This window comes from Gorilla gorilla, chromosome 23 (genome assembly GCF_029281585.2).
Source record: "Gorilla gorilla gorilla isolate KB3781 chromosome 23, NHGRI_mGorGor1-v2.1_pri, whole genome shotgun sequence".
NCBI classification, from domain to species: domain Eukaryota; kingdom Metazoa; phylum Chordata; class Mammalia; order Primates; family Hominidae; genus Gorilla; species Gorilla gorilla.
The window spans coordinates 20,126,016-20,150,343 of NC_086018.1; the positions used below are offsets into that span (position 1 = coordinate 20,126,016).

General features: G+C 56.4%; 3 protein-coding genes across 13 annotated transcripts; 2 read left to right on the forward strand and 1 right to left on the reverse strand.

The window, feature by feature from the left end:
- Nucleotides 1-388: 388 nt before the first annotated feature.
- Nucleotides 389-10,168, forward strand: LOC129529600 (breakpoint cluster region protein-like). 5 transcript variants are annotated; one of them, XM_063704970.1, is made up of 8 exons: nt 391-706; nt 1,704-1,763; nt 2,601-2,710; nt 3,971-4,110; nt 5,166-5,300; nt 6,246-6,351; nt 6,828-6,990; nt 9,974-10,168. In XM_063704970.1, the coding sequence occupies exons 1-8, from the start codon at nt 668-670 to the stop codon at nt 10,130-10,132; spliced, it is 912 nt and encodes a 303-aa protein (XP_063561040.1). In that variant the 5' UTR covers nt 391-667; the 3' UTR covers nt 10,133-10,168. The 5 variants fall into 5 exon arrangements, with proteins under 5 accessions (XP_055231063.1, XP_063561040.1, XP_055231065.1 ...); XM_055375090.2 differs by lacking the exon at nt 9,974-10,168 and adding an exon at nt 8,846-9,768 and having other exon boundaries at nt 394-706; XM_055375092.2 differs by lacking the exon at nt 9,974-10,168 and adding an exon at nt 7,711-7,800 and having other exon boundaries at nt 394-706.
- Nucleotides 5,999-16,214, reverse strand: LOC129529598 (putative POM121-like protein 1). Of its 7 annotated transcripts, XR_010133179.1 has the most exons (5): nt 10,772-12,037; nt 9,670-9,732; nt 8,856-8,962; nt 7,729-7,863; nt 6,733-6,821 (listed from the first exon to the last, which is right to left on the reverse strand). XR_010133179.1 is itself a non-coding variant. In XM_055375078.2 (3 exons), the coding sequence occupies exons 1-2, from the start codon at nt 15,731-15,733 to the stop codon at nt 6,732-6,734; spliced, it is 1,485 nt and encodes a 494-aa protein (XP_055231053.1). In that variant the 5' UTR covers nt 15,734-16,214; the 3' UTR covers nt 5,999-6,036; nt 6,693-6,731. The 7 variants fall into 7 exon arrangements, 1 of the variants encoding a protein (XP_055231053.1); XR_010133180.1 differs by lacking the exon at nt 7,729-7,863 and having other exon boundaries at nt 6,727-6,821; XR_010133178.1 differs by lacking the exon at nt 9,670-9,732.
- Nucleotides 16,215-16,291: 77 nt separating this feature from the next.
- Nucleotides 16,292-22,780, forward strand: GGTLC2 (gamma-glutamyltransferase light chain 2). The gene is given in 5 exon segments (XM_055375093.1): nt 16,292-16,356; nt 21,194-21,403; nt 21,636-21,763; nt 21,865-22,172; nt 22,477-22,780. Coding segments are annotated over 5 exon segments (828 nt in total). The 5' UTR covers nt 16,292-16,321; the 3' UTR covers nt 22,624-22,780.
- The last annotated feature ends 1,548 nt before the right edge of the window (nt 22,781-24,328 follow it).

A 24,328-nucleotide genomic window follows, 5' to 3' on the forward strand; every position in this document is an offset into this window, starting at 1 on the left:
AGCCTCCTCTTCCAGGATTGGCCGTCGCCTTGAGGGGAATACTGGCCTTGCCTGTCTCCAGCCCTGTACCTCTCTGCCTCCTATGCCTTTAAGCACATGTTTTCTATTTGCTGGGCTGTGAAATCTGCTCTTCATCTGATGGGGTTTGCTTTATAGGTGACTAGATCCTTTTCTCTTGGTGGTTTTAGAATTCGCATTTTCACATTGACCTTAAATAGTCTGATTATAGTTTGCCACGGCAAAGACCCTTTGCATTGCATTGTTTGGGGATATTTGAGCCTCCTCTATCTAGATGTCTAATCTCTTGTTAGATGTGAGTAGTTTTCATTATTATTTTATTAATGGGCTGGCATGTGGGCCGTGGTTCCAGGCAGGCTCAGAGGGGCAGCTGCCTGATGTCTGGACAGCTTCTCTTTCTGTCTTTTCTTACCTGGACTCTGGGTTGCTTGTTAGCTGCTTCTGCCAGTTCTGAGTTTTCAAGGGGAGAGGGGCCCAGTGATGGCTGTTCTTTGAAGGAAAGGGAAGAATGTCTCCTGTTTAACATGTTTCTATGTTTCCAGTTACTTGGTTAGTTAGTTAGAGCCAGGGTCTCTCGCTCTGTTGCGCAGGCTGGAGTGCAATGGCATGATCGTGGCTCACAGCAGCCTCCACCTTCCAGGCTCGAGCAATGCTCCCACCTCAGCCTCTCAAGCAGCTGGGACTGCAGGTATGTGCCACCATGCTTGGCTGCCTTTTTAATTTTTTTTTTTTTTTTAATACAGACAGGGTCTCACTATATTGCCCAGGCTGGTCTTAAACTCATGGGCTCAAGTGATCCTCCTGCCTCGGCCTTTCAAAGTGCTGATATCACAGGCAGGGTTTCCATTTTTTAAAGCTCCCAGCAGTGGTATGAAACTCCTCCTTTCCAGAGAAAGCGCACTCTGTCCGCATCCCTCATGTTGTCCTCTCCCGCCTCTGCTTAGGGTTCACTCCGGGGGAAAGTGCCACTTGAGAGTTTCCTTTTTGTGTGCGGTTCTGACTGACCGCTCCCTGCTCACAGATGCTGCTTCTCAGGGTGGGGTCCCTGAGGCCTGGAGTGTGGCCTCTGACGACCTTCAGGGCCAGGTACGGAATGAGAGCCTGTGGCCACATGGCCCCTGGTGGGAGACGTCCCGCCGCCCTTTGCTTCTCTGTGCCACTCTGGCTGCACAGTTCAGAGCCTTGGGAAACGTTAACCAGTAGGACCTAGAAGGGGAGGTGAGAAGGGGTCACCCCCCAGGTGTGCCTGTGGTGAGCCTTCGTGCTGAGCAGGTGCAGGGAGGGAGGCCCAGGTGCACACACCTGTGAAGTAGGGGCAGCTGGCTGGGCTCCTTGACCTGCTCCAGAGCTTCTTATTTTCTGGCCACTTCACCTGCAGAAGGCCCAGGTGGCTGTGGCCTCTAGGGTCCCTTGCCTGTCCTCAGCTCCCAACTGGGAGGGGCAGAGGGAGGAGGGGGTGGAGACCCCAGGCAGCAGGGCTCTGGGAACAGTGGGGCCCTGGGTTCCAGGGGTGTCTGGCAGGCCCCTCCTTACTCTACGTCTCTCGGCCTCTGGATGGAGGTGCTGGCCGCAGTCGGGCTCTGCCTCTGACTAAGGGTTGGGGAAGTGGCGGGTGTGGGCTGCTGCCCCGTGGGGCCTCTGAACAGACCGCAGGGCCTCTGCCAATCATGACTCCTTGCTTTCAGCTGGACCCGCAGGCCCTGCAGGACAGAGACTGGCAGCGCACCGTCATCGCCATGAATGGGGTACGTGTCCGTGGGACTCTCCTGGTGCCCACTTCCCCCAGAACGATAGGGTGGCCTCTGTTCATTTCAAATCAGTCAGAGGTGGCTGAGCCTGAGGCGGCATCTGAGAGGGAGCCTGGTTGGAGGAGGGAGGGCCCCCAAGAGCAGAATCACCATGCACGGGAATCGTCATTCATTGGCTGGAATGCAGTTGCCAGCCAGGCCCTGAGCATCCCTCCTCAAACAAAGGTCTCATGGCACCACCAGGACAGGTGGGGCCTCCACTCAGGGACCTGGGGGGCTGCCCATAGAAATGGAGACCCCTGATTTGTCTTTAGGTACCCCAGAAAGGTTTAGACCTTAAAAGCAACGACACACCCAAAAAGGCCCGGGTATAAATGGTAAAATGTTAATATTTGAGATTCTTGGCTTTTTCTTACATTATTCTGTCTTTCCTACTTAATTTTTAATTGGTACTAAGAGAAAGCTGGTCACAGTACACTATAATCTCAGCTACTCTGGAGGCTGAGCCAGGAGAATCACTGGAGCCCAAGAGTTTGATTACAGCCTGGGCAACATTGCAAGATCCCATATCTTAAAAAAAAGTAAGCAAGCAAGAGAAGCAGTGGGGATTTTAGGAGATGGTTCTGCAGAAACCAGTCGTTTACATCATCTTCAACAATCCTGGCTCTTGCTGAAGTAGACTAGGGGCTTCCCCGAGGGGCGACTCCACCTCATGCTGAGACCTCTGCATGCCTTGGGGGTGGAAATATTTGATGAGACTCCCAGGGGTCCTTGGGACCTTGGCCTATGAGGACCAGAAGGATTAGAGGACTGTGCCCCTTCTCCCCACTGTAGATCGAAGTAAAGCTCTCGGTCAAGTTCAACAGCAGGGAGTTCAGCTTGAAGAGGATGCCATCCCGAAAACAGACAGGGGTCTTCGGAGTCAAGATTGCTGTGGTCACCAAGTGAGTGGGGAGGGGCTTGGGCTCACGCACTGAGGGTGCCTGTCCCTTCAGCTGTTTCTGCAGAAAAGAGCATGTGTGGGTCTCTCCTCTCTGTGCGTGGCCACTGCACGGTGAGGTCAGGCCCCAGGGAACACTGCGTGTTCAGCTACCTCCTGTGTTTCCTTCAAACCAGCTCAGGAATGTCCTTGCCACCTTGCTTGGAAGCAGTAGGCTGGCTCCAGGAACTGCCCAAGTGCAGGGTTTTCTGCCCTTGCTTGGAATTAGTCACGGTCCCAGATTCCTGTTGAATGGTTGTAACCCCTGCCCCTTTGTCATGAGTCAGTTGCCAAGAGAAGCCTGTTTGTTGGTTTGAGAGCAGTTCATGCAGACACAGACCACTTCCTCTGAGAATTCATTTGCTTCCCCAGGATGGAATCTGGCTGGGCCTCTGACCTTGCTGGTCACGTGGGCCGGGGCCTCCATCAGTCATACCCTGGACTCCTATCTGTGTCTAAACACCACGCCCCACCCCCAACTGCATGGCAGCCACTTGCATAGCACTCTGGGAGGGCTGTGGGCATCAGCAGCAAGGACTCCATCAGCAGCTCCCCCAGATAAGCCCTGCTAATGAGGGGGCTTGCGAAGCAGCTTTGATGTGCTGGTAAATCCAGGTGCAAAACAGAACTCAAGTTAAGGCCTCCGCACAGCACTGCGTTCTAACTGTGAAGGATTCTTACTCTAGTGTCCTGTGTGGAGGTATTGGAATTGTCCATTGCTAAGACTCAGAGGAGAAAAGCACTTCGCATCGCAGGACTTGGAGCACCGGTGCTGAGGCAACCCTTCATTCATTCGTCAGATGTGTGTTAAGGCCCAGGGCAGGGGTCAGGGATTCTCCTCTCACACAGCACGTGGGTGGCAGGACCAACACCGGGTCTGACCTCCCAGCTGGGGGCACAGGCTGCTAACCCCAGGCCTGGAATCTGTCAGATGCCCTTCCCGTGCTGACTTGACTTAGACAGGCCTCCTGACCTTCCCGCAAAGATCATGTGTGATTCGCAGGGGTTCTGGCCGCTTGAAAGGTTCCTGAGAAAGTACATGCAATGAGGACAGAGCTTGCAGAGGGAGGACAGGCATGCAGAAGGCTCTGTGTGCAGCCCCAGACCTGGGTACCTTCGTCACCGTCCTCACCCCACCTCCGGGTGTGCAGATAGGGAGCAGGTCTCCTGTGTTATGGCCCAAGCAGGGCTCTCAGGACACTGAGAACATTCCCTCCGCCCGCAGGAGAGAGAGGTCCAAGGTGCCCTACATCGTGCGCCAGTGCGTGGAGGAGATCGAGCGCCGAGGCATGGAGGAGGTGGGCATCTACCGCGTGTCCGGTGTGGCCACGGACATCCAGGCACTGAAGGCAGCCTTCGACGTCAGTGAGTGTCGGCCTGCGCAGGACGGGATGGAGGTGTGGGCAGTGGTGTCCGCGATGAGATCTCAGAGTGCTCCATGGCCCAGGCATGTCACATCCTTCTCTGTGTCTTTTCTTCATTTACTGTTTTATTATTTTAAAAAAAGAGAAAACAAGAGTTGTACAAACAGCTTCCATAGAAGCCAGTTTTTACACCATCGTACCCACTCATGCCACTTGGTGGAGTGGACCAGGGGCTTCTGTGGGGACTTGGCCTTCCTGCCTTGGGGGTGGACAGGAGGTGGAAGCCCAGGACTCAGTGCGGTCTGTCCACTGCCCTGTATGAGGATGTGGTGGGCAGAGGGCACTGATGAAATTCAGCGCAGGCCGGGGCTGCAGCATCTCCGCCTCCATCTCACCAACCCTCACAGGCTTTGAAGGACCCAGACCTGCCTCAAATGCCAGGGGAGGGCACTGAGACCCCAGAGGGTCCTTCCCAGCATCTTCAAAGCAACAGGATTTTGTGCCTGCAGACCCTTCTTTGCAGCACACACCACCCACCCTGACCAGGACCCCTAGAATGCCCAGCATCCCTGGGAGGGCCCTGTGGTAGTTTCAGCTCCCTCTGGGGGCCCAGAATGAACCTGGCCTGTGGTGAGGATGTAAGCACCAATGGCCAATTGGGTCCAAAGGAAGACACCGGTTCAAACACTGAAACCAATCAGATTCTCCCACAGCCTTCCTGCTATCAGAAGACACTGGTGCAGGGGTGGTTGCTATGTACAGGGCAGAGCCACCCAATCCCCACGCAGGCACTGTGTCCTGCCACGCTGGCCTCCTCCTGGCCATCACATCAGGCCAAGCAGGGGAGAGGAATGGGAATGCCCATGCACCCCTATCAACTCTGCAGACACAGAACCATGCACAGCTCTTGGGAGGAGTCAGAGGAGCTGCTCAAAGCCCAGGAGGGACCCACACAGTGGTCAGCATGGCAGGGACGGTGCTTTAGCCAAGGCAGGGATGGTGGGTGACTCACTCAGGATCTTCAAGGAGGCCGCTGCATTTCCCTGCTCTTTCCAGATAACAAGGACGTGTCGGTGATGATGAGCGAGACGGACGTGAACGCCATCGCAGGCACGCTGAAGCTGTACTTCCGTGAGCTGCCCGAGCCCCTCTTCACTGACGAGTTCTACCCCAACTTCGCAGAGGGCATCGGTGAGCACTGGAGGCCTTGGCCTCGTGGGAGACGTCTCCTCCACGTGCACTGCTGCCCTCGGAGGCTGTGAAAAGTGAGGTGTGGGAACCTGAGTTGTAACCCCTCTGCCGTGGTCGGCATTTTAACCCAACCTCAAAAAGCGGGGGACCAGAACCGAGCCTGTCCTGGAAGGCCTTGCCCATCCCCAGAGGGCTCCCCGTCCCTATTCCTCAAGGAGGCCAAGTGGGTGAAATGGTCAGCACTGCCGTGCTGTGGGGTCCTAAAGTTTGCTGTCCTCCTTCCTGCAGACCAGGGCTAAACACTGGTGCCCAGGTGCTCTTGCCATGGGTCCTGGTCCAGCCAAGCATGGTTTCAAACATGACCTGACCCTTAGTCAACCTGGAGGCTGATGTCTATAGTGGGTGCTGGTGCGTGCAGCACCTGTGGCCTCTGCATCACCCTTGGGGCAGGTCTGCCTCCCGGGCCCATGCGCAGAGGACCTGGTCTCCCAGCCTGCAGGTGCCCCTGTGGTGTCCAGGACGACGAGGGGGTCTCTGCGTACTTGGTGGGGCTGGGACCCTCCCACTTCCCACCTCCTTGTGTCCCTCACTCCCCTGTTTCATTCCATGCTGAGCCTCCCCTGCCTTGGGCTCCCTGGGGAGGGGGTGGTGGCAGGAGTTGCCCAAGGGCAGCTCTGCCCATGAGCAGCTGCTCTAGCGGCTCCTCCTGCTGCTGTTCGCCGGGTGCTGCTGACCCCTGCGAGGTAGAGGAAAGGTGTTCAGGTGGTTCACACCCCACACAGGTGCCCCTCACAGGGTCCTCACTGGGGGCCAGCGCTGTGGGTGTGACGATGATGACAAGCCTAAACTGTGCAAGGACTCGTGTCCCGGGTGCTCCGTGTGACCACCTCGGGAGAGGTCTCCGGCTTGTCGTAACCCAGAGGAGTAACCCACTGCCTCCTGCAGCTCTCTCAGACCCAGTTGCAAAGAAGAGCTGCATGCTCAACCTGCTGTCGTCCCTGCAGGAGGCCAACCTGCTCACCTTCCTTTTCCTTCTAGACCACCTGGAAAGGTAGCCCAGCTCTCTTGTGGCTGCCCAGGACTCCAGGTCTCCAGGCCGTTGGGGTGCCCCTCTGCTCCCACCAGACCCCCAGCACCAAGGACCTTTTCCCCCGACCCCTGTCTGCAGTAACTCACTGCTTCTAAGGACTAGCACCACTGCCACCCCCACCCCTGCCTCTCCTCTTTGCCACCCTCCTCCCTCTGCACTGTGGCCTTAACAAAGAGCTCAGAGCTTTGGCCGTGGCCAGCAGTGCACTTGGACCCCCCTCTTCCCTCCCAAGCACATCATGAAGACCTCCCCATCAGCCCAGAGCTGGCCCCTTGTCCTGGGCCACTGAGACCCAGAAGTACCAAGGCTGGAGTCAGCTTGCAGCACAGCCAGGGTCGAGGTCACTCCCTCCCTGAGGACTCTAGCACGGCACAGCCCCTCTGCCTCTCTCCTGGTGGTGGCGTTGAAACAGCACCCTCTGCTTCGGTCCTCTACAGGGTGGCAGAGAAGGAGGTGGTCAATAAGATGTCCCTGCACAACCTCGCCACTGTCTTTGGCCCCACGCGGCTCCGGCCCTCCGAGAAGGAGAGCAAGCTCCCTGCCAACCCCAGCCAGCCCATCACCATGACTGACAGCAGGTCCTTGGAGGTCATGTCCCAGGTATGGGAAGACAGTCTCCAGCCCATGCAACCCCAGCCTGACAGAGGTGGTCTCTGCCTGCCCCACCCCCAGTCCTGCCCATCTTCCGACTTGCATTGTATGTGGTGGTGGCTGAGATTCAGAGAGAGGGACTTGCCTAGGTTTGCATGGATGGGAGTGATAGGGGGTGCCCAGGCCACCTCCTGGTCCTGCTGGTGCACCTTGCTGGGGGCTTAAAACCACCCCAAGTGTTCGGGTGTGGTGGCTCATGCCTGTAATCCCAGCACTTTGGGAGGCCGAGGCAGGACAACCGAACCCAGGTGTTTGAGACCAGTCTGGGCAATGTAGCAAACCCCATCTCCAGAAAAAATACAAAGAAAAATTAGGCAGGCATTGTGGCACACATCTGTAATCCTAGGTATCTGGGAGGCTGACTCAGGAGGATTGCTTGAGCCCAGGAGTTAGAGGCTGCAGTGATCCATGATGGAGCCACTGTACTCCAGCCTGGGGGACAGAGCAAGGCCCTGTGCATCTCTAAAATAAATAACCACCCCCCACCCAACAAGTCATGCCTTGTCAGGACCCCACCCCACCCCCGTCTCACTGTAAGGGGTTCATGACACCAGCAGGGGTTTCTAGCACCTGAGGTGGACTTGGGGGCTTGGGCCCCAAAGACCTCCCCACCAGCAGCTTTGAGCCCCCCTCTGAGCCACTCTCCTCTTCCCCACTCTGCGAGGGCAGGTCGAGGTGCTGCCGTACTTCTTGCGGCTGGAGGCCATCCCTGCCCTGGACAGCAAGAGACAGAGCATCCTGTTCTCCACCGATGTCTAAAGGTCCCAGTCCATCTCCTGGAGGCGGACAGATGGCCTGGAAACCTCTGGCTAATCGGGCCATCTGTAGAGTGGGAATCAAGATTTTCTGAGGCATCCTTGGGCCACCCCCAGGTGTCAGGCCATCTGCCAAGAGACAGCGGCCCAAAGCAGAAGGACAGGTGGCCTGGGCAGATCCCGCCCAGGTCTGAAAGCCCCAGGCTGGCCTCAGACTGTGGGATTTTTATGTGGCCACCCGAGGGCGCCCCAAGCCAGTTCATCTCGGAGTCCAGGCCTGGCCCTGGGAGACAGGGTGAAAGCAGTGGTTTTTATGAACTTAACTTATAGAGTCTAAAAGATTTCTACTGAATCACTTGTCAAGAAGCGCCCTCTCTGGGGAGAAGGGAACGTGACCGGATTCCCTCACTGTTGTATCTTGAATAAACGCTGCTGCTTCATCCTGTGGGGGCCGTGGCCCTGTCCCTGTGTGGGTGGGGCCTCTTCCATTTCCCTGACTTAGAAACCACACTCCACTTAGAACAGGGTTTGAGAGGCTTAGTCAGCACTGGGTAGCATTTTGACTCCATTCTTGGCTTTCTTCTTTTTCTTTCCAGAAGGATTTTTGTGCAGAAATGGGTCTTTTGTTGCCGTGTTAGTCCTCCTTGGAAGGCAGCTCAGAAGGCCCGTGAAATGTCGGGGGACAGGACCCCCAGGGAGGGAATCCCAGGCTACGCACTTTAGGGTTCGTTCTCCAGGGAGAGCGACCTCGTCCCCCGATCCTGACCGCCCTTCCGGCCCACGCTCTCCTGTTTGGCTTCCACAGGCCTGGACTTCTCTGGCTTCTCTGCCCACACACTCCCTGCCCCCAGTGTCCCTGCCCCTGCCCCAGCACAGGTTACTTCATTTCTGTCCTCTCAGCTCAGTGGACTCGCTCAACTTTTGTATAAGTCTCCACTTGGTGGTAGCAGCTTGCTGATGACTTGTTTTAAAACTTTCTTCCTAAATAACCTTTTGATGCTTGAATATTTTTAAGTTTTATACATAGTTTCTAATTTTTTCCTCAACAGATCCAGATACCTAATAAGATGCTGGAATGTAATCCCTGGACAATCCGTGTCCTGGCAGCATTTGGTCTTCCTCTAAGCGCCTGGCTCCGCTGTTCTCAGGAGTGGGTTCTGAAGTCTCTGGAGAACAGGATACGTGGAGGGTTAGGAAGGGGCCAGGCCTAGAGATGGGAGACTCCCTCCCGGAGCAGGTGGAGGCACAGGACCATTCGCTACCCCATCTGCCGACACCTGCGGGGGAGCCCAGGCATTCTTTGTAAGCCCTCCTGACCACCTGGCTCAAAGAAAACAGAAGCATGGAGGCCGCCAAGTATTTTCAAGAAATAATCCCTTGAACATGGCATCACTTTTTTAGAAAGAGGGGCTTGGGGCAGGCAGAGGAGAGAAGGGAGAGCAAACTGAGAGCCAAGTTTCCAGACGGTCCTGCAGGAGGAGAGGATGCAGCTGCCCAGAGGGAAGCAGGATCACATTTAAGGAAGTGTGTGGGGTCCCTGGATGACACCAGCACCCAGTGCGGCTCTGTCTGGCAACCGCTCCCAAGGTGGGAGGAGTGGGTGTCCCCTGTGTGTCAGTGGGCAGCTCCTGCTGAACCCGCAGCTCACTGGGGAGCCTGACAGTGGGGCCATGCGCCTGACACTTCTCTCTGCTTGTGGACCTGGCAAGTCAGGGAGCAGAAAACAGAGCCACTTGAAGGCTTTCTGTCTGTGTCTGTGTGCAGTGTGGATTTAGTTGTGCTTTTTTCTTGCTGGGAGAGCACAGCCACCATTTACAAGCAGTGTCACCCTCGTGGGTGGTGAGGACAGAACAGGAGCCTCTGCTCTCTGTACCTATCTGGGCCCGGTGGGCTCCCCTGTCCTGGCTTCCATCTCTGTCTCAGCGACCATTCAGCCCTGCACAGGAACACATATTGCTTAGAAAAGCTAAATCCAGCCCTTGTCTCTGCCTCCTCTGGTCTCATGATGTGCATCTATTACCTTGAAACTGGAAACCAGTCTATCAATGTCTGTGCCAATTTTTTATTCCCTCCCCAACCTCCTTCCCCATACGACTTTTTATTTATGTAAGATGTGTGCTGTCTAATGATGGGATGACCACACTTTTCCATGTTCTAAAAGTGCTCCTCTCCCGCAGGGTCCCAGGGCTGGTGGTTGCTTTGGGTCTACAGCTACGTCTTACCCACCTCCTGCCTCAAAAGCCTGTGTGGTGGCAAAGCCGGTGTGGGGCTGGGGAACGCAGCGTTCTCTAGGAGGGGGACCCGGCTCTCCTTCTGCAATGCAGGCAAAGGCCTAGATGCCAGTGTGACCTCCCACAAGGCATGGCTTCCAGACTCCCTGACCAGAAGTGATGCTGTTTTGCCTCGGGCCCTGGGTTTGAAGCAGCCTGGCTTTCTCTTGGTAAGTGGCTGGTGTCTTAGCAGCTGAAATCTGAGCTCAGCCACCTACACACCACCGTGGCCGACACTTTCATTAAAAAGTTTCCTGAGACGACTTGTGTGCATGTTGATTTCATGATCAGCGCCGCTGGGAAGAACCCCAGAGCCGGTGGGGTGGGGCTGGAAGCAGCAGGTGCAGTGATGGGGCTGGGTGCCCAGGAGTCCTCAGTGCTCAATCAGGCCAAGGTGGCCAAGCCCAGGCTGCAGGGAAGGCCGGCCTGGGGGGTGTGGGTGAGCACAGGCAGGCACCAGCTGGGCAGTGTTAGGATGCTGGAGCAGCATCCGTAACCCCACTGAGTGGGGTAGTCTGGTTGGGGCAGGGACCGCTATTGCTTTAGCAGAGAGAGATGATCCCCACTGCGGAGAGGCTGTTCTGACTCTGCAGGTGGGACAGGGACAGATGGCCACCAGGGTGACCCGGCTGGTCTTCCTTTGCTACGCTAAGCCCTGGGACATGGAGGATTCCCGCCACACACAGCCTGGGCCCGGGTTCTTACCTGTGGCCACCGCTCTGGCACGAGCTCCTCAGTCTTGGGTGGTTTCTGCCTGGTCCGGGATTTGGTGTTCCTGCTGAGTCCAGCCTTTCTACCACCTCCGCATGGGCCGTGGGTGGTGTTGTCAGCTGCCTCCCACCTTGGCTTCAGTAGCTCACCCAGCTTACAGGGGAGCTGCCCTGGGCTGGAGATGGGCATGCACCCTGGGTCCTACTTTGAATGAATGCAGCTTGAGGAGAGCCGGCCATAGACACTGGGCCACAGGTTACCCTCGGCAATGCCCACATCAGCCGTCAGCCTGAGCTTCCCTAGGAGAGCAAGGCTCACACGACAAAGGCTGCCCGTGGCCAATGAGGTGGCTGAGCCCAGCCAGAACCTTTCTCGGACTCCCGGGATGTGGCTCTGCTCGTGAGCTGCCTGGTCAGCTCTCTCGGGGTGAGAGGGGCTTGTCACACGGGCCCCTGCCTTCAGTGTGACCCTTCTCAGCTTCTCTCAGCAGCCCTGCCTGCAGAGTGTCACCACCACCATGATCATTTCCCTGACACTGCGAGGGTGGGGGGACGTCCTGGGTAGAGACAGGGCCCGTGGCAGCAGCAGGCTCAGGGGCGCCCTACACTGGTGGGCTGGGGACCTGGTGGAGACCACACCAAGGGCTGGACAAGGGGATGAGCCTCCACCCTGGCCTCTCTGCAGGCCTCAGCAGCCCCTCCCACAGGCAGAAGGGTTGACACTGGGTTCTGCCCTCACTGCAAGAGCTGCAAGTGCCACGTGCTGTTCTGCCCAATCTGGTGTCTGCAGGTGAGGACAGGGCTGCCGCTGGCCCGTTTCTGAGTGTTCAGCACCTAAGGGTGACAGCACTGTCTGTCCCTACCCTCCCGGTCCTGTTTGAAAATCAAACCCATGCTCACAGGCCAATTTTTTTTTCTTTTAGAGACAGGGTCTCACTTTGTCACCCAAGCTGGAGGGCAGTGGTGCGATTATAGCTCAATGCAGCCTCCAATTTCCGGACTCAAGGGAACTTCCTGCCTCAGCCTGCCAAGTAGCTTGGACTATAGCTGTGTGTTTTATTATTATTTTGTAGACATGGGGTCTGGCTATGTTGTCCAGGCTATTGTCAAAATTCCCGGCCTCAAGCAATCCTCCCGCCTCGGCCTCTCAAAGGTTGGGATTACAGGTGTGAGGCAAGGCACCCAGCTCAGCCACAGAGCCCTATTGCATCTCTCTTACTAGGAGCAAGAGCTGACTGCCCCCTCATCCCCATTCCAGAGTGGTGGGGCTGTGTTCAGCCAAGGCCGGGCCACTGGCATGGCCCAGGGAGCGGGATCATTCACTGCTGCCCCAAATCTGAGATCATTCCACCTTGACAAGACTTCCTCATCCAATCCCTTTACTTGACAGCTGGGGAAACCAATGCGCACAGAGCATCCCCAGCTCACTCGGGGTCTCAGAGCTGATCCATGAGCGGAGGCTGAGATCCTGGGATCTTGTCCCCCAGCCTCCCTGCAAGCTTACTCCCTTTCTGCTGAAAGAGATGGGGCCGGACCTCGACCAGCAGCCCTGGCCTGGACATGACTGTGCTCATGCAGGTATTGAGGCCGAGACGCCCTGGCATCATATGTTTTTCTATTTTCTTTTTTTTGAGACGGTGTCTCACTCTGTCACCCAAGCTGGAGTGCAGTGGCATGATATTGGCTCACTGCAACCTCTGCCTCCCGGTTAAAGTGATTCTCCTGCCTCAGCCTTCCAAGTAGCTGGGCCTACAGGCTTGTACCATCACGCCTGACTAATTTGTACATTTTTACTAGAGACGGGGTTTCCCCATGTTGGCCAGGCTCGTGTCGAACTCCTGACCTCAAGTGATCCACCTGCCTTGGCCTCCCAAAGTGCCAGGATTACAGGCATGAGCCATGGCGTCACTTAAATGTAGTGAGAGGCCGGGCACAGTGGCTCATGCCTGTAATCCCAGTACTTTGAGAGGACGAGGCTGTCAGATCACCTAAGGTCAGGAGTTCGAGACCAGCCTGGCCAACATGGTGATACCGTGTCTCTAAAAAAAATAGAAAAAAATATCCCTGCATGGTGGTGAGTACCTGTAGTCCCAGTTACTCAGGAGGCTGAGGCATGAGAATCGCTTAAACCTCGGAGGCGGAGGCTGCAGTGAGCTGAGATGGCGCCACTGCACTCCAGCCTGGGTGACAGAGCAAGACTTTGTCTCTAAATAATTAAATAAATAAATATGGCCGAGCATGGTGCCTTAGGCCTGTAGTCCCAACACTTTGGGAGGCTGAGGCAGGTGGTTCATGAGGTCAGGAGCCCGAGACCAGCCTGGCCAAGACGGTGAAACACTGTCTCTACTAAAAATACAAAAAGTAGCCAGCTGTGGTGGCAGGCACCTGTAATCCCAGCTACTTGGGACACTGAGGCAGGAGAATCACTTGAAACTGGAAGTCAGAGGTTGCAGGGAGCCGAGATTGCACCACTGCACTCTAGCCTGGGCGATGGAGCAAGACTCCATCTCAAATAAATAACTTAATAAATACAGAGCAAGATTCCATCTTAAATAAATAAATAAATAAACATACACCTGTAATTCTAGCAGTTCGGGAGGCTAAGACAGGTCGATCACCTGAGGTCAGGAGTTCGAGACCAGCCTGACCAATATGGCAAAACTCCATCTCTACTAAAAATACAAAAATTAGCCAGGCGTTTTGACGTGTGCCTGCAGTCCCAGCTACTTGGGAGGCTGAGACAGGAGAATTGCTTGAACCCAAGAGGTGGAGGTTGCAGTGAGCCGAGATCTCGGCTGCACTTCGGCCTGGGTGACAGAGTGAGACTGTCTCAAAAGGAATAAAAAAAATACAAAATAAAAAATATGTAGTAAGATCGCAGAGTCGTGCCGCGGAAGCGTGCTGGTCCTATCCATGTAGTGAAGGCTGATTTCATACACAAATGTCACAAGAACTTTTTTTCTTTTCCTTTTTTTTGAGACGGAGTCTCGCTCTGTCACCCAGGCTGGAGTGCAGTGGCACGATCTCAGCTCACTGCAAGCTCTGCCTCCCGGGTTTATGCCGTTCTCCTGCCTCAGCCTCCCAAGTAGCTGGGACTACAGGCCTGTGCAGCAGATGCAGGGGGGCCACTAGGCCCAGGCAGTCTTGGGACTTGTGTGTCTCCTGCTGTGCATCCATACTGGGTGCTTTAGAAACGGCAGGCAGACCAGAAGCCCCTGTTGCAAGTGAGGACAAAGTGTGGGAAGGCCGTGAGGGTCTGTAGTCCGAGATGGCCTGGTCCTCAACCTGCAGTGCACTGTTGATGCACTGGAATGCCGCCTCCTTCTCCCGGTCCAGGTCTTCAGCAGGGACCCGGTACCCCATCTCTAAGGGAGGTGGCAGCATCAAAGAAAGGCTCCCCTCGCCTGCGTGGCAGCAGGGGAAACTTGCGTCTACGGGGCCTAGAGGCCTGGGATCTGGGGGAGCCACCCCTGGGGGCGAGTGTCTGCCCTGGTGCTGTATCTGCCGTCTTTTCACACTGGGTGTGACCCGAAGAGACAGCCTGAGGTCCGTCCTCACTCACTGTGTTTGAGGAACTGAGGGTCAGCTGGCAGTGGGATGAGGCTGGCCCCCTCCTCCGCTTTAGTTCCGGGAGGCCTCCCGTAGAGCTGTAGGGGCTCGAGATGGCCTTTCGTTTGGGGCACGAGCTGGTCCGGGAGGTCTGGGATCTCTGGTTCTGACCTCTGGGCACCTGCTGCAGCTGTGGCTGAGGCCCAGAAATGTGAAGGGCCTCCATCCACTCCAGTAGTGACCCCAACGTGGGGTTCAATGTGGAGGGGGGAGGGGCTGCTGCGGCAGCTGCAGGAGCAGAAGTGCCACGCCTTGTTCTTCTCATGCCCGCATCCATGCTTGCAGCTGGGAAGGGGGCAGGAATCAGCGAGGTGACCTGGGCTGAGTCCTGGGAATGGGAAGAGGTGGCAGGAAGGGGATCTGAGGAGGAGAACAGGGGGCCTGGTGGTCTGTGCTTCTTCCCAGACATGGGAGCTGTAGAGGGGACCCCTGCAGCAGATGCTAAGGGGGCCAGTAGGCCCAGGCAGTCTTGGGACTTGTGTGTCTCCTGCTGTGCATCCATACTGGGTGCTTTAGAAACGGCAGGCAGACCAGAAGCCCCTGTTGCAAGTGAGGACAAAGTGTGGGAAGGCCGTGAGGGTCTGCAGTCTGAGATGGCCTGGTCCTCAACCTGCAGCGCACTGTTGATGCGCTGGAATGCCGCCTCCTTCTCCCGGTCAAGGTCTTCAACAGGGACCCGGTACCCCAGCTCTAAGGGAGGTGGCAGCATCAAAGGCTCCCCTCGCCTGCGTGGCAGCAGGGGAAACTTGTGTGTACTGGGCCTAGAGGCCTCGGATGTGGAGGAGTCATTCCTGAGGGTGAGTGTCTGCCCTGGTGCTATATCTGCTCCCTTTTCACACTGGGTGTGACCTGAAGAGACAGCCTGAGGCCTGTCCTCACTCACTGTCTTTGAGGAACTGAGGGTCAGCTGGCAGTGGGATGAGGCTGGCCCCCTCCTCCGCTTTAGCCCCGGCAAGCCTCCCGTGGAGCTGTAGGAGCTGGAGATGGCATTTCGGTTGGTGCAGGAGCTCGTCCAGGAGGTCTGGGATGTCTGGTTAGATCTGATTTCTGACCTCTGGGCATGGAGGTCTGTCTGCAGAGGCCCGGGCCTGGGCACAAAGGGAGAGAGGCCTCCATTGTCCCGCAGGGGCCGAAATGCAGACCATGCATCCCCGGTGACCTCGGGGACCCTTCTCTGATCACCAGGATTCTCTTGGACTCTAGGGTCCTTGTCCTGCTCAGGCATCCCTGCCCCGCTCTCCTTGAGGGCCCTCAACACTATCTTCCCTGGACACAAGTCTGGGGACAGCCGGGTGTTGTGGACCCCAAAGGGGTGACTCCCGGCTCCTGGGCCCCACAGAGAGTCCATGTTCTCAGTGCAGTGGCTGAGCTGGAGGACGCCCTGGAACTCGGAGCACACAGCACTGGCTTGCTGTGGTACCTGTGCAATCAAATTGAAGGCAGGATCCCAGGAAGGACCGCAGGGCTTGCAGGATCACGGAAAACCTTCTTAGAGTTGTCTTGACACCACTGATGTCAAGTGTCCGGGTGCTTGTAGGATGGCCTGCCACTCAGTCCACGGGCAGGAGCAACGGGGAGATCCCACAAGCAAAGTGAACTGGGGGATGGGCTGAACGGGCTCCAGGCAACTGAGCCCTACTGGCAGGTCCTCGGCCTGGGCCCGAACAGGAAGGAGGGGCACAGAGTGCCCAGGTAACCGCTCCTGGGAGCAGTGGGGAACCGTCGGTTGCTTGAACTCTCGAGAGCTGGGCTCTGAGCGTCCTCGTCCAGCCGCCAACTCGGCCAAAGGCTAAGCCAGCAGTTTCTTCTGTTGCCGGGCAACGCGCCTTTTAAACCTGAGGGAGCTGGCGCGTGAGCACATAATGGCGCCCGTGACAGAGCGAGCTTAACGGATTAATAAGCGCAGCCAGGTACCCGCGCCAGGCACTTGCTGGCAATGGCGGGAGGCGGACGTGGGGGGTCATGCAATAGGTACTGGAAAGAGAGAGGCGGGCACAAAGGTCGCGGGAGGAACAGGTGCCCACAATGGCTGCAGATCTGCCGGTGGATCACTGAAGATTCCTGCTCTCCTGCTGAGGTGGAGATTGCAGTGAGCTGAGATCGCACCATTGCACTCCAGCCTGGGCAACAAGTGCAAAACTCAGTCTCCAGATAAAAAAAAGAAAAAGAAAAAAAAGAGGCCGGGCGTGGTGGCTTATGCCTATAATCCTAGCACTTTGGGAGGTCGGGGCGGACGGATCACGAGATCAGGAGTTGGAGACCAGCCTGGCCAACATAGTGAAACCCCGTCTCTAGTAAAAATACAAATTTAGTCAGACATGGTGGCACGCGCCTGTAGTCCCAGCTACTCCGGCGGCTGAGACAGGAAAATCACTTGAACCCGGGGACGGGGAAGGGATTGTGATGCGCCGAGATCGCGCCACTGCACTCCAGCCTGAGCAACAGAGCCCGACTCTTTTTTTTTTTTTTTTTTTTTGAGACGCAGTCTCCCTCTGTCGCCCAGGCTGGATTCCAGTGGCCTGATCTCGGCTCACCGCAAGCTCCGCCTACCGGGTTCACGCCATTCTCCTGCCTCAGCCTCTGGAGTAGCTCGGACTACAGGCGCCCGCCACCACAGCCGGCTAATTTTTTGTATTTTTAGTAGAGACGGGGTTTGACCGTGTTAGCCAGGATGGTCTCGATCTCCTGACCTCGTGATCAGCCTGCTTCGGCCTACCAAAGTGCTGGGATTAAAGGCGTCAGCCACCGCGCCGGGCCGAGACTCTGTCCTAAAAAAAAAGGCCGGCGCGGTAGCACTTTGGGAGGCGGAGGCGGGCGGATCACGATGTCAGGAGTTGGAGACCAGCCTGGCCAACATAGCGAAACCCCGTCTCTACTAAAACTACAAAAAATTAGCCGGGCGTGGTGGCGGGCGCCTGTGGTCCCAGCTACTCCGGAGGCTGAGGCAGGAGAATGGCGTGAACTCGGGAGGCGGAGCTTGCAGTGACCCGAGATCTCACCACAGCACTCCAGCCTGGGTGACAGTGCGAACCTCCGTCTCAAAAAAAAAAAAAAAAAAAAAGAGAGAGAGAGAGACAGAGAGAAAAAGGTTTATTGATTTAATGAACTTTTATGCCTGTGTTCTTCAATTTGCTTAGGAAACAACCACACTTGAGAGCTGGGACTGTGGCCCTGATTGTGGACATGAAATATATGGTTTCTTGCATAAAATAGACATTGAATAATTATGATTTAGTTGAGCTAGAAATCCATTTGGTTTCTTCCATATGTTTCCAAAGTTTTCATCCTTATTTTTTTTTTTTTTTTTTTGAGATGGAGTTTTGCTCTTGTTCCCCAGGCTGGAGTGCAATGGCGCGATCTCAGCACCTGCTGGCAATGGCGGGAGGCTAGGGGACGCCCGCAGGATAGGTACTGGAAGAAGGGGCGCGCGCACAAAAGACATGGGAAGACCTGGGGCGCACAATGGCTGCAGATCCGCCAGTGGATCACTGACGATTCCTGCTCTCCTGCTGAGGCGGGGATTGCAGTGAGCTGAGATCACACCATTGCACTCCAACCTGGGCAACAAGAGCGAAACTTCGTCACACACACACACACACACACACACACACACATACACACACACAAGAAAGAAAGAAAAAATAGTGGCCAGGCGTGGAGGCTCACGCATCCCAGCATTTTGGGAGGTCGGGGAGGGCGGATCACGAGATCAGGAGTTGGAGACCAGCCTGGCCAACATAGTGAAACCCCGTCTCTAGTAAAAATACAAATTTAGTCAGACATGGTGGCACGCGCCTGTAGTCCCAGCTACTCCGGCGGCTGAGACAGGAGAATCACTTGAACCCGGGGGCGGGGAAGGGATTGTGATGCGCCGAGATCGCGCCACTGCACTCCAGCCTGGGCAACAGAGTCAGACTCTTTTTTTTTTTTTTTTTTTTTTTTTTTTGAGATGGAGTCTCCCTCTATCGCCCAGGCTGGATTCCAGTGGCCCGATCTCGGCTCACCGCAAGCTCCGCCTACCGGGTTCACGCCATTCTCCTGCCTCAGCCTCTGGAGTAGTTGGGACTACAGGCGCCCGCCACCACACCCGGCTAATTTTTTGTATTTTTAGTAGAGACGGGGTTTGACCGTGTTAGCCAGGATGGTCTCGATCTCCTGACCTCGTGATCAGCCTGCTTCGGCCTACCAAAGTGCTGGGATTAAAGGCGTCAGCCACCGCGCCGGGCCGAGACTCTGTCTTAAAAAAAAAGGCCGGGCGCGGTGGCACTTTGGGAGGCGGAGGCGGGTGGATCACGATGTCAGGAGTTGGAGACCAGCCTGGCCAACATAGCGAAACCCCGTCTCTACTAAAACTACAAAAAATTAGCCGGGCGTGGTGGCGGGCGCCTGTAGTCCCAGCTACTCTGGAGGCTGAGGCAGGAGAATGGCGTGAACTCGGGAGGCGGAGCTTGCAGTGACCCGAGATCTCACCACTGCCCTCCAGCCTGGGTGACAGTGCGAACCTCCGTCTCAAAAAAAAAAAAAAAAAAAAAAAAAAAGAGAGAGAGAGACAGAGAGAAAAAGGTTTATTGATTTAATGAACTTTTATGCCTGTGTTCTTCAATTTGCTTAGGAAACAACCACACTTGAGAGCTGGGACTGTGGCCCTAATTGTGGACATGAAATATGTGGTTTCTTGCAAAAACTAGACACTGAATAATTACGATTTAGTTGAGCTAGAAATCCATTTGGTTTCTTCCATATGTTTCCAAAATTTTCATCCTTTTTTTTTTTTTTTTTTGACATGGAGTTTTGCTCTTGTCCCCCAGGCTGGAGTGCAATGGCGCGATCTCAGCACCTGCTGGCAATGGCGGGAGGCTGGGGGACGCCCGCAGGATAGGTACTGGAAGGAGAGGCGCGAGCACAAAAGACTTGGGAAGACCTGGGGCGCACAATGGCTGCAGATCCGCCAGTGGATCACTGAAGATTCCTGCTCTCCTGCTGAGGCGGGGATTGCAGTGAGCTGAGATCACACCGTTGCACTCCAACCTGGGCAACAAGAGCGAAACTTCGTCTCACACACACACACACACACACACACACACACACACACACACACACGAAAGAAAAAGAAAAAATAGTGGCCAGGCGTGGAGGCTCACGCATCCCAGCACTTTGGGAGGTCGGGGCGGGCGGATCACGAGATCAGGAGTTGGAGACCAGCCTGGCCAACATAGTGAAACCCCGTCTCTAGTAAAAATACAAATTTAGTCAGACATGGTGGCACGCGCCTGTAGTCCCAGCTACTCCGGCGGCTGAGACAGGAGAATCACTTGAACCCGGGGGCGGGGAAGGGATTGTGATGCGCCGAGATCGCGCCACTGCACTCCAGCCTGGGCAACAGAGTCACTCTCTCTTTTTTTTTTTTTTGAGATGGAGTCTCCCTCTATCGCCCAGGCTGGATTCCAGTGGCCCGATCTCGGCTCACCTCAAGCTCCGCCTACCGGGTTCACGCCATTCTCCTGCCTCAGCCTCTGGAGTAGTTGGGACTACAGGCGCCCGCCACCACAGCCGGCTAATTTTTTGTATTTTTAGTAGAGACGGGGTTTGACCGTGTTAGCCAGGATGATCTCCATCTCCTGACGTCGTGATCCCCCTCCCAAAGTGCTGGGATTACAGGCCTCGGCCTCCCAAAGTGCTGGGATTACAGGCGTGAGCCACCGCGCCCGGTGTTGAAACTCTCTTGAGGCATTTTCTTCGGCCTTCGGGTCCATCCTCTCTGTCTCCTCCTTGACCTCCTCATCTCCTCGCCACTGCCTTGGGGACCTTGGCCAGGCTCATGGCATCCAGCAGCCACTCAATGTCAATACCTCCATGTTCATCTCTCAGCCCGCCCTTGCCCGTGAACCCATGCTTATTTATTTATTTTTTTTATACGTGCACCCATGCTCTTCAGGTCTGATGAAGTATCCAAAATCAAGCTCGTGACCATCCCCAAACCTGCCCCTTCTGCAGGGTTTACCTCGCTAGTCGGCGCCATCCTTGATTCTTCTCTTTCTCCCAACCAGGCCATCATCTCTTGCCTGGTTGATACCCACAGCCTCCCCTTTGGGCTTTATCCTTATCCCCGTCATAGCTGCCAGAGGGACCCTGTGAAAACACTCCCCAGCCTGCTCATTCCTCTGCCCTAAGCCTGCATGGCACAGAGCAAAAGCCGGTTGTTATGGGACCTAGGAGGTCCTGTGGGATGGGCCCCAGCCTGCATCTTCATCCTCTTCTCCCCACCCCACTCCATTCACTCTCTGCCTATCGCTCACCAGCCTATACCACCTGCCTCAGGGCCTTTGCACTGACCATTTAGGCCACATTCCAGGCTCTTTTCACACGTTGCCTCCTCTGAGAAGCCCTCCCTGACCACTCTGCCCATACCTCATGCCTCTTGATTCCCCTTACCTGGCTTGTGGTTTCAGCACTTTCCCTGTGTGTGTTTGTTTTTCTTGGCATGAGGGCAGGACCTAAGTGTCTGTTCCCCGTTGATTCCCCAGTGCCAGGCATGCAGTGCAAACTCTAGAAATATTTTTTGCATGAAGGAATGAGTGATTGAATGCAGCAAGGGTCCGGAGGCTGAGGACCAGGCAGACAGACATTCAGAGTTGCTGGAACGCGACAGAGACAGGGAGCCAGACTGGTCATGCAAGGTCCTGGGCCTGCCCTTGGGTCCTGGGGAGCCACGGAAGGTTGTGGCTGCCAGAGGGTTGCGGTCAGAGTCACAGTCAAGGGCCTTCTGAGACCTGTGCCCCCTCCCCACCCTCCCTCCCCACCTCCTCAGGCCAGCTCTGGGGTCTCGGCAGGTGGTCCGCAACATGACCTCTGAGTTCTTCGCTGCCCAGCTCCGGGCCCTGATCTCTGACGACACCACTCACCCGATCTCCTACTACAAGCCCGAGTTCTACACGCCGGATGACGGGGGCACTGCTCACCTGTCTGTCGTCGCAGAGGACGGCAGTGCTGTGTCCGCCACCAGCACCATCAACCTCTAGTAGGGGCTGCTGGGCCACCTGGGTGGGAAAGGGCCAGGGGCGGGTGGCCCAGGGACTGCCCACTTATCCAGTAAGGTGGCTCCATCACCTCTTTTCCTGGTGGGAAACTGAGGCCCAACCTTGGTAGCTTATCCTGGGCCTCTCAGTGAGTATGTTTGAGCCTCAGTGGGTGGATAGGGACCAGGCTGGGCCAGACAAGGTCGGGCACTGTCTGACCTGGCTGGGCGGTAGCTTTGGCTCCAAGGTCCGCTCCCCGGTCAGCGGGATCCTGTTCAATAATGAAATGGACGACTTCAGCTCTCCCAGCATCACCAACGAGTTTGGGGTACCCCCCTCACCTGCCAATTTCATCCAGCCAGGTATGGGGTGGAGGTCCGGGGGTGGGGGACTGGGGTGGAGAGGGGCGGGTATCCTAGGCAGGCAGCTGACGGGCATCCCTGTCTTCTCCCATCGGCCGCAGGGAAGCAGCCGCTCTCGTCCATGTGCCCGACGATCATGGTGGGCCAGGACTGCCAGGTCCGGATGGTGGTGGGAACTGCTGGGGGCACACAGATCACCACGGCCACTGCACTGGTATGTGTCACACCTTTTCTCCCTGGCCGTGCCCGCCCTGCACAGCCCCCAAGCCATGCTGATCACACTCCCATGCCCCAGGCCATCATCTACAACCTCTGATTCGACTATGACGTGAAGCGGGCCATGGAGGAGCTCTGGCTGCACAACCAGCTTCTGCCCAACGTCACGACAGTGGAGAGAAACATTGACCAGGTGGGCCGGGGGTTGGAGAAACTGAGTCACGGTGTGGGGCCCCAGGGCATCCTGGGCTGGAGGCCTGGATCATCACAGAGTGGACAATGGTTGGTGTCCTCTCTCTAGTGCCTGGGCCATCTGGAGCCCCTGTGCCATGAGGGCCAAGCCCCCTGCTCCAATGAGACCCAGCAGGCCCCAACCTGCTCTTCCTGATGACCTGGCCTGAAATGGCACCACCTGGGCTGAGGCCTGTGACCACACAGATGTGGTTCAGGTGGCATCTGGAGCCCTGCTCAGGCTTCCCCTCTCCTCCCACCCCCAGGCAGTGACTGCAGCCCTGGAGACCCGGCACCATCACACCCAGATCGCGTCCACCTTCATCGCTGTGGTGCAAGCCATCGTCCGCACGGCTGGTGGCTGGGCAGCTGCCTTGGACTCCAGGAAAGGCAGGGAACCTGCTGGCTACTGATCGCTCCAGGCGGACAAGGCTGACAAGCAATCCAGGGACAAAATACTCACCAGGACCAGGAAGAGGACTTTGGGGGACGGGCTTCTCCTGTGAGCAGCAGAGCAGCACAATAAATGAGGCCACTGTGCCAGGCTCCAGGTGGCCTCCCTGGCCTGTCTCCCCACTCTCTGGGCCTGAGTGTATTGTGTGTGAAATGGAGCCATCTGGCTGGGGAGGAACAGAGAGGTGGGATTCGGAGATCTTCACAATGCGGGCACTGGAACTAGCCTCAGCATCTTCAGCATGGGGAGAGCCAGGCACATGGCTGGGGGCCAGGGGAAGGTTCACACCAAGCTCTGCCCCTTCCCACCCTGATCCCTCGGACTTTGGGGCCAGGCCCTCCCTTACTGGGGCTGGGCAGTGACACTACCTAGGATCAGCCACCAGGGGGTGCCACGACCCTGGCACTTTCTTAGGCAGAGGGTGGCCAGCTGATGCTGGGAACCCGGGCGCCTTCTCAGACCCGTAGGCGTCCAGCTCACCCTGCCGATGACACTGGAGGTGAAGCTGAGGTCCGAGGAATGGGAACTGGGCAACAGGCTGGAGGAAAACATCTCGGTCAGAGCCACACCCCTGGGGGGTTTCCAAGTTTAAGCCCAGAGTGAAACCCAAGCTTGTGATCCTCTCCAGAGGGAGGCCTAGTTCTCAGGGAACAGCAAACGGGAAGATGTCCCCAGATCCCAGGGATCAGGGCTTGGACCAGCCGGGGACGCAGCCCAGAGGGAGTGGGTCCGGAAGGAAACAGCTAGACACAGCAGCCTTCACCATCGGCAGCCCCTCCAGGCCTCCCTCAGGGCCTGCTCCCTCCTCTGTGCACAGTTCCAACACCTGGGGCAGGGTTCTGGGAAGGGCTGGTGGAGGTGGGCTGGTGGGAGGCGGTGACCACAGCCCAGCACCTGGATATCACCAGGGGCACTGGGGCCAGGGGCCAGGTGAGGCCAGGTCGGGGCTATCCTTCAGGATCCCCGAAGACCTGGTGATTCCAAAGGGCCCATAGACAAACAGGGTTTTCTGCCTGTGGAGTCAAGTCCCACTGGGTCTGAGCTCTGGAGGGCTGTGTCTCTGGGGCTGTGCAGGGGTGAGATGGAGGTGGGCTCAAATGGTGTACAAGTCACTCCTCAATCCTTATTTTATTTATTTAATTTTTTAAAAAAAATTTAAACCAATAGAGATGGGGTCTCACTATGTTGATCAGGCTGGTCTTAACTCCTGACTTCAAGCAGTCCCCCCATCTCAGTCTCCCAAAGTGCTAGGATTACAGGGGTGAGCCACTGCACCCGGCCTCAATCCTTATTTTGGCCTGAGAGGAAAGGCCGTGGCCCCATTTGCAGGGGAGAAGACTGAAGCTGGAGGGGCAGGCCTTGCTCTGTGTTGCACAGCAGCAAGAGAAGTGGGAGCTGGCCACAAGGCTTCCTCGACTCGACACGCTGGTGGGGTACACCCTGGTTCTCCAGGTCCCATGGGGCTCAGCCCAGGACTACCTCGGGGGGTGAGGGACTTAACTCCTCTCCTTCATTCTCATCGCCCCTCCCCCCATCATTTCCTGAGGAAGGACATTCAGGGACCTGAAGGAGCGGCCTGCCCCTCCACATCTGTGGGTGTTTCTCATCAGGTGGGACAAGAGACTGAGAAAAGAAAGAGACACAGAGACAAAGTATAGAGAAAG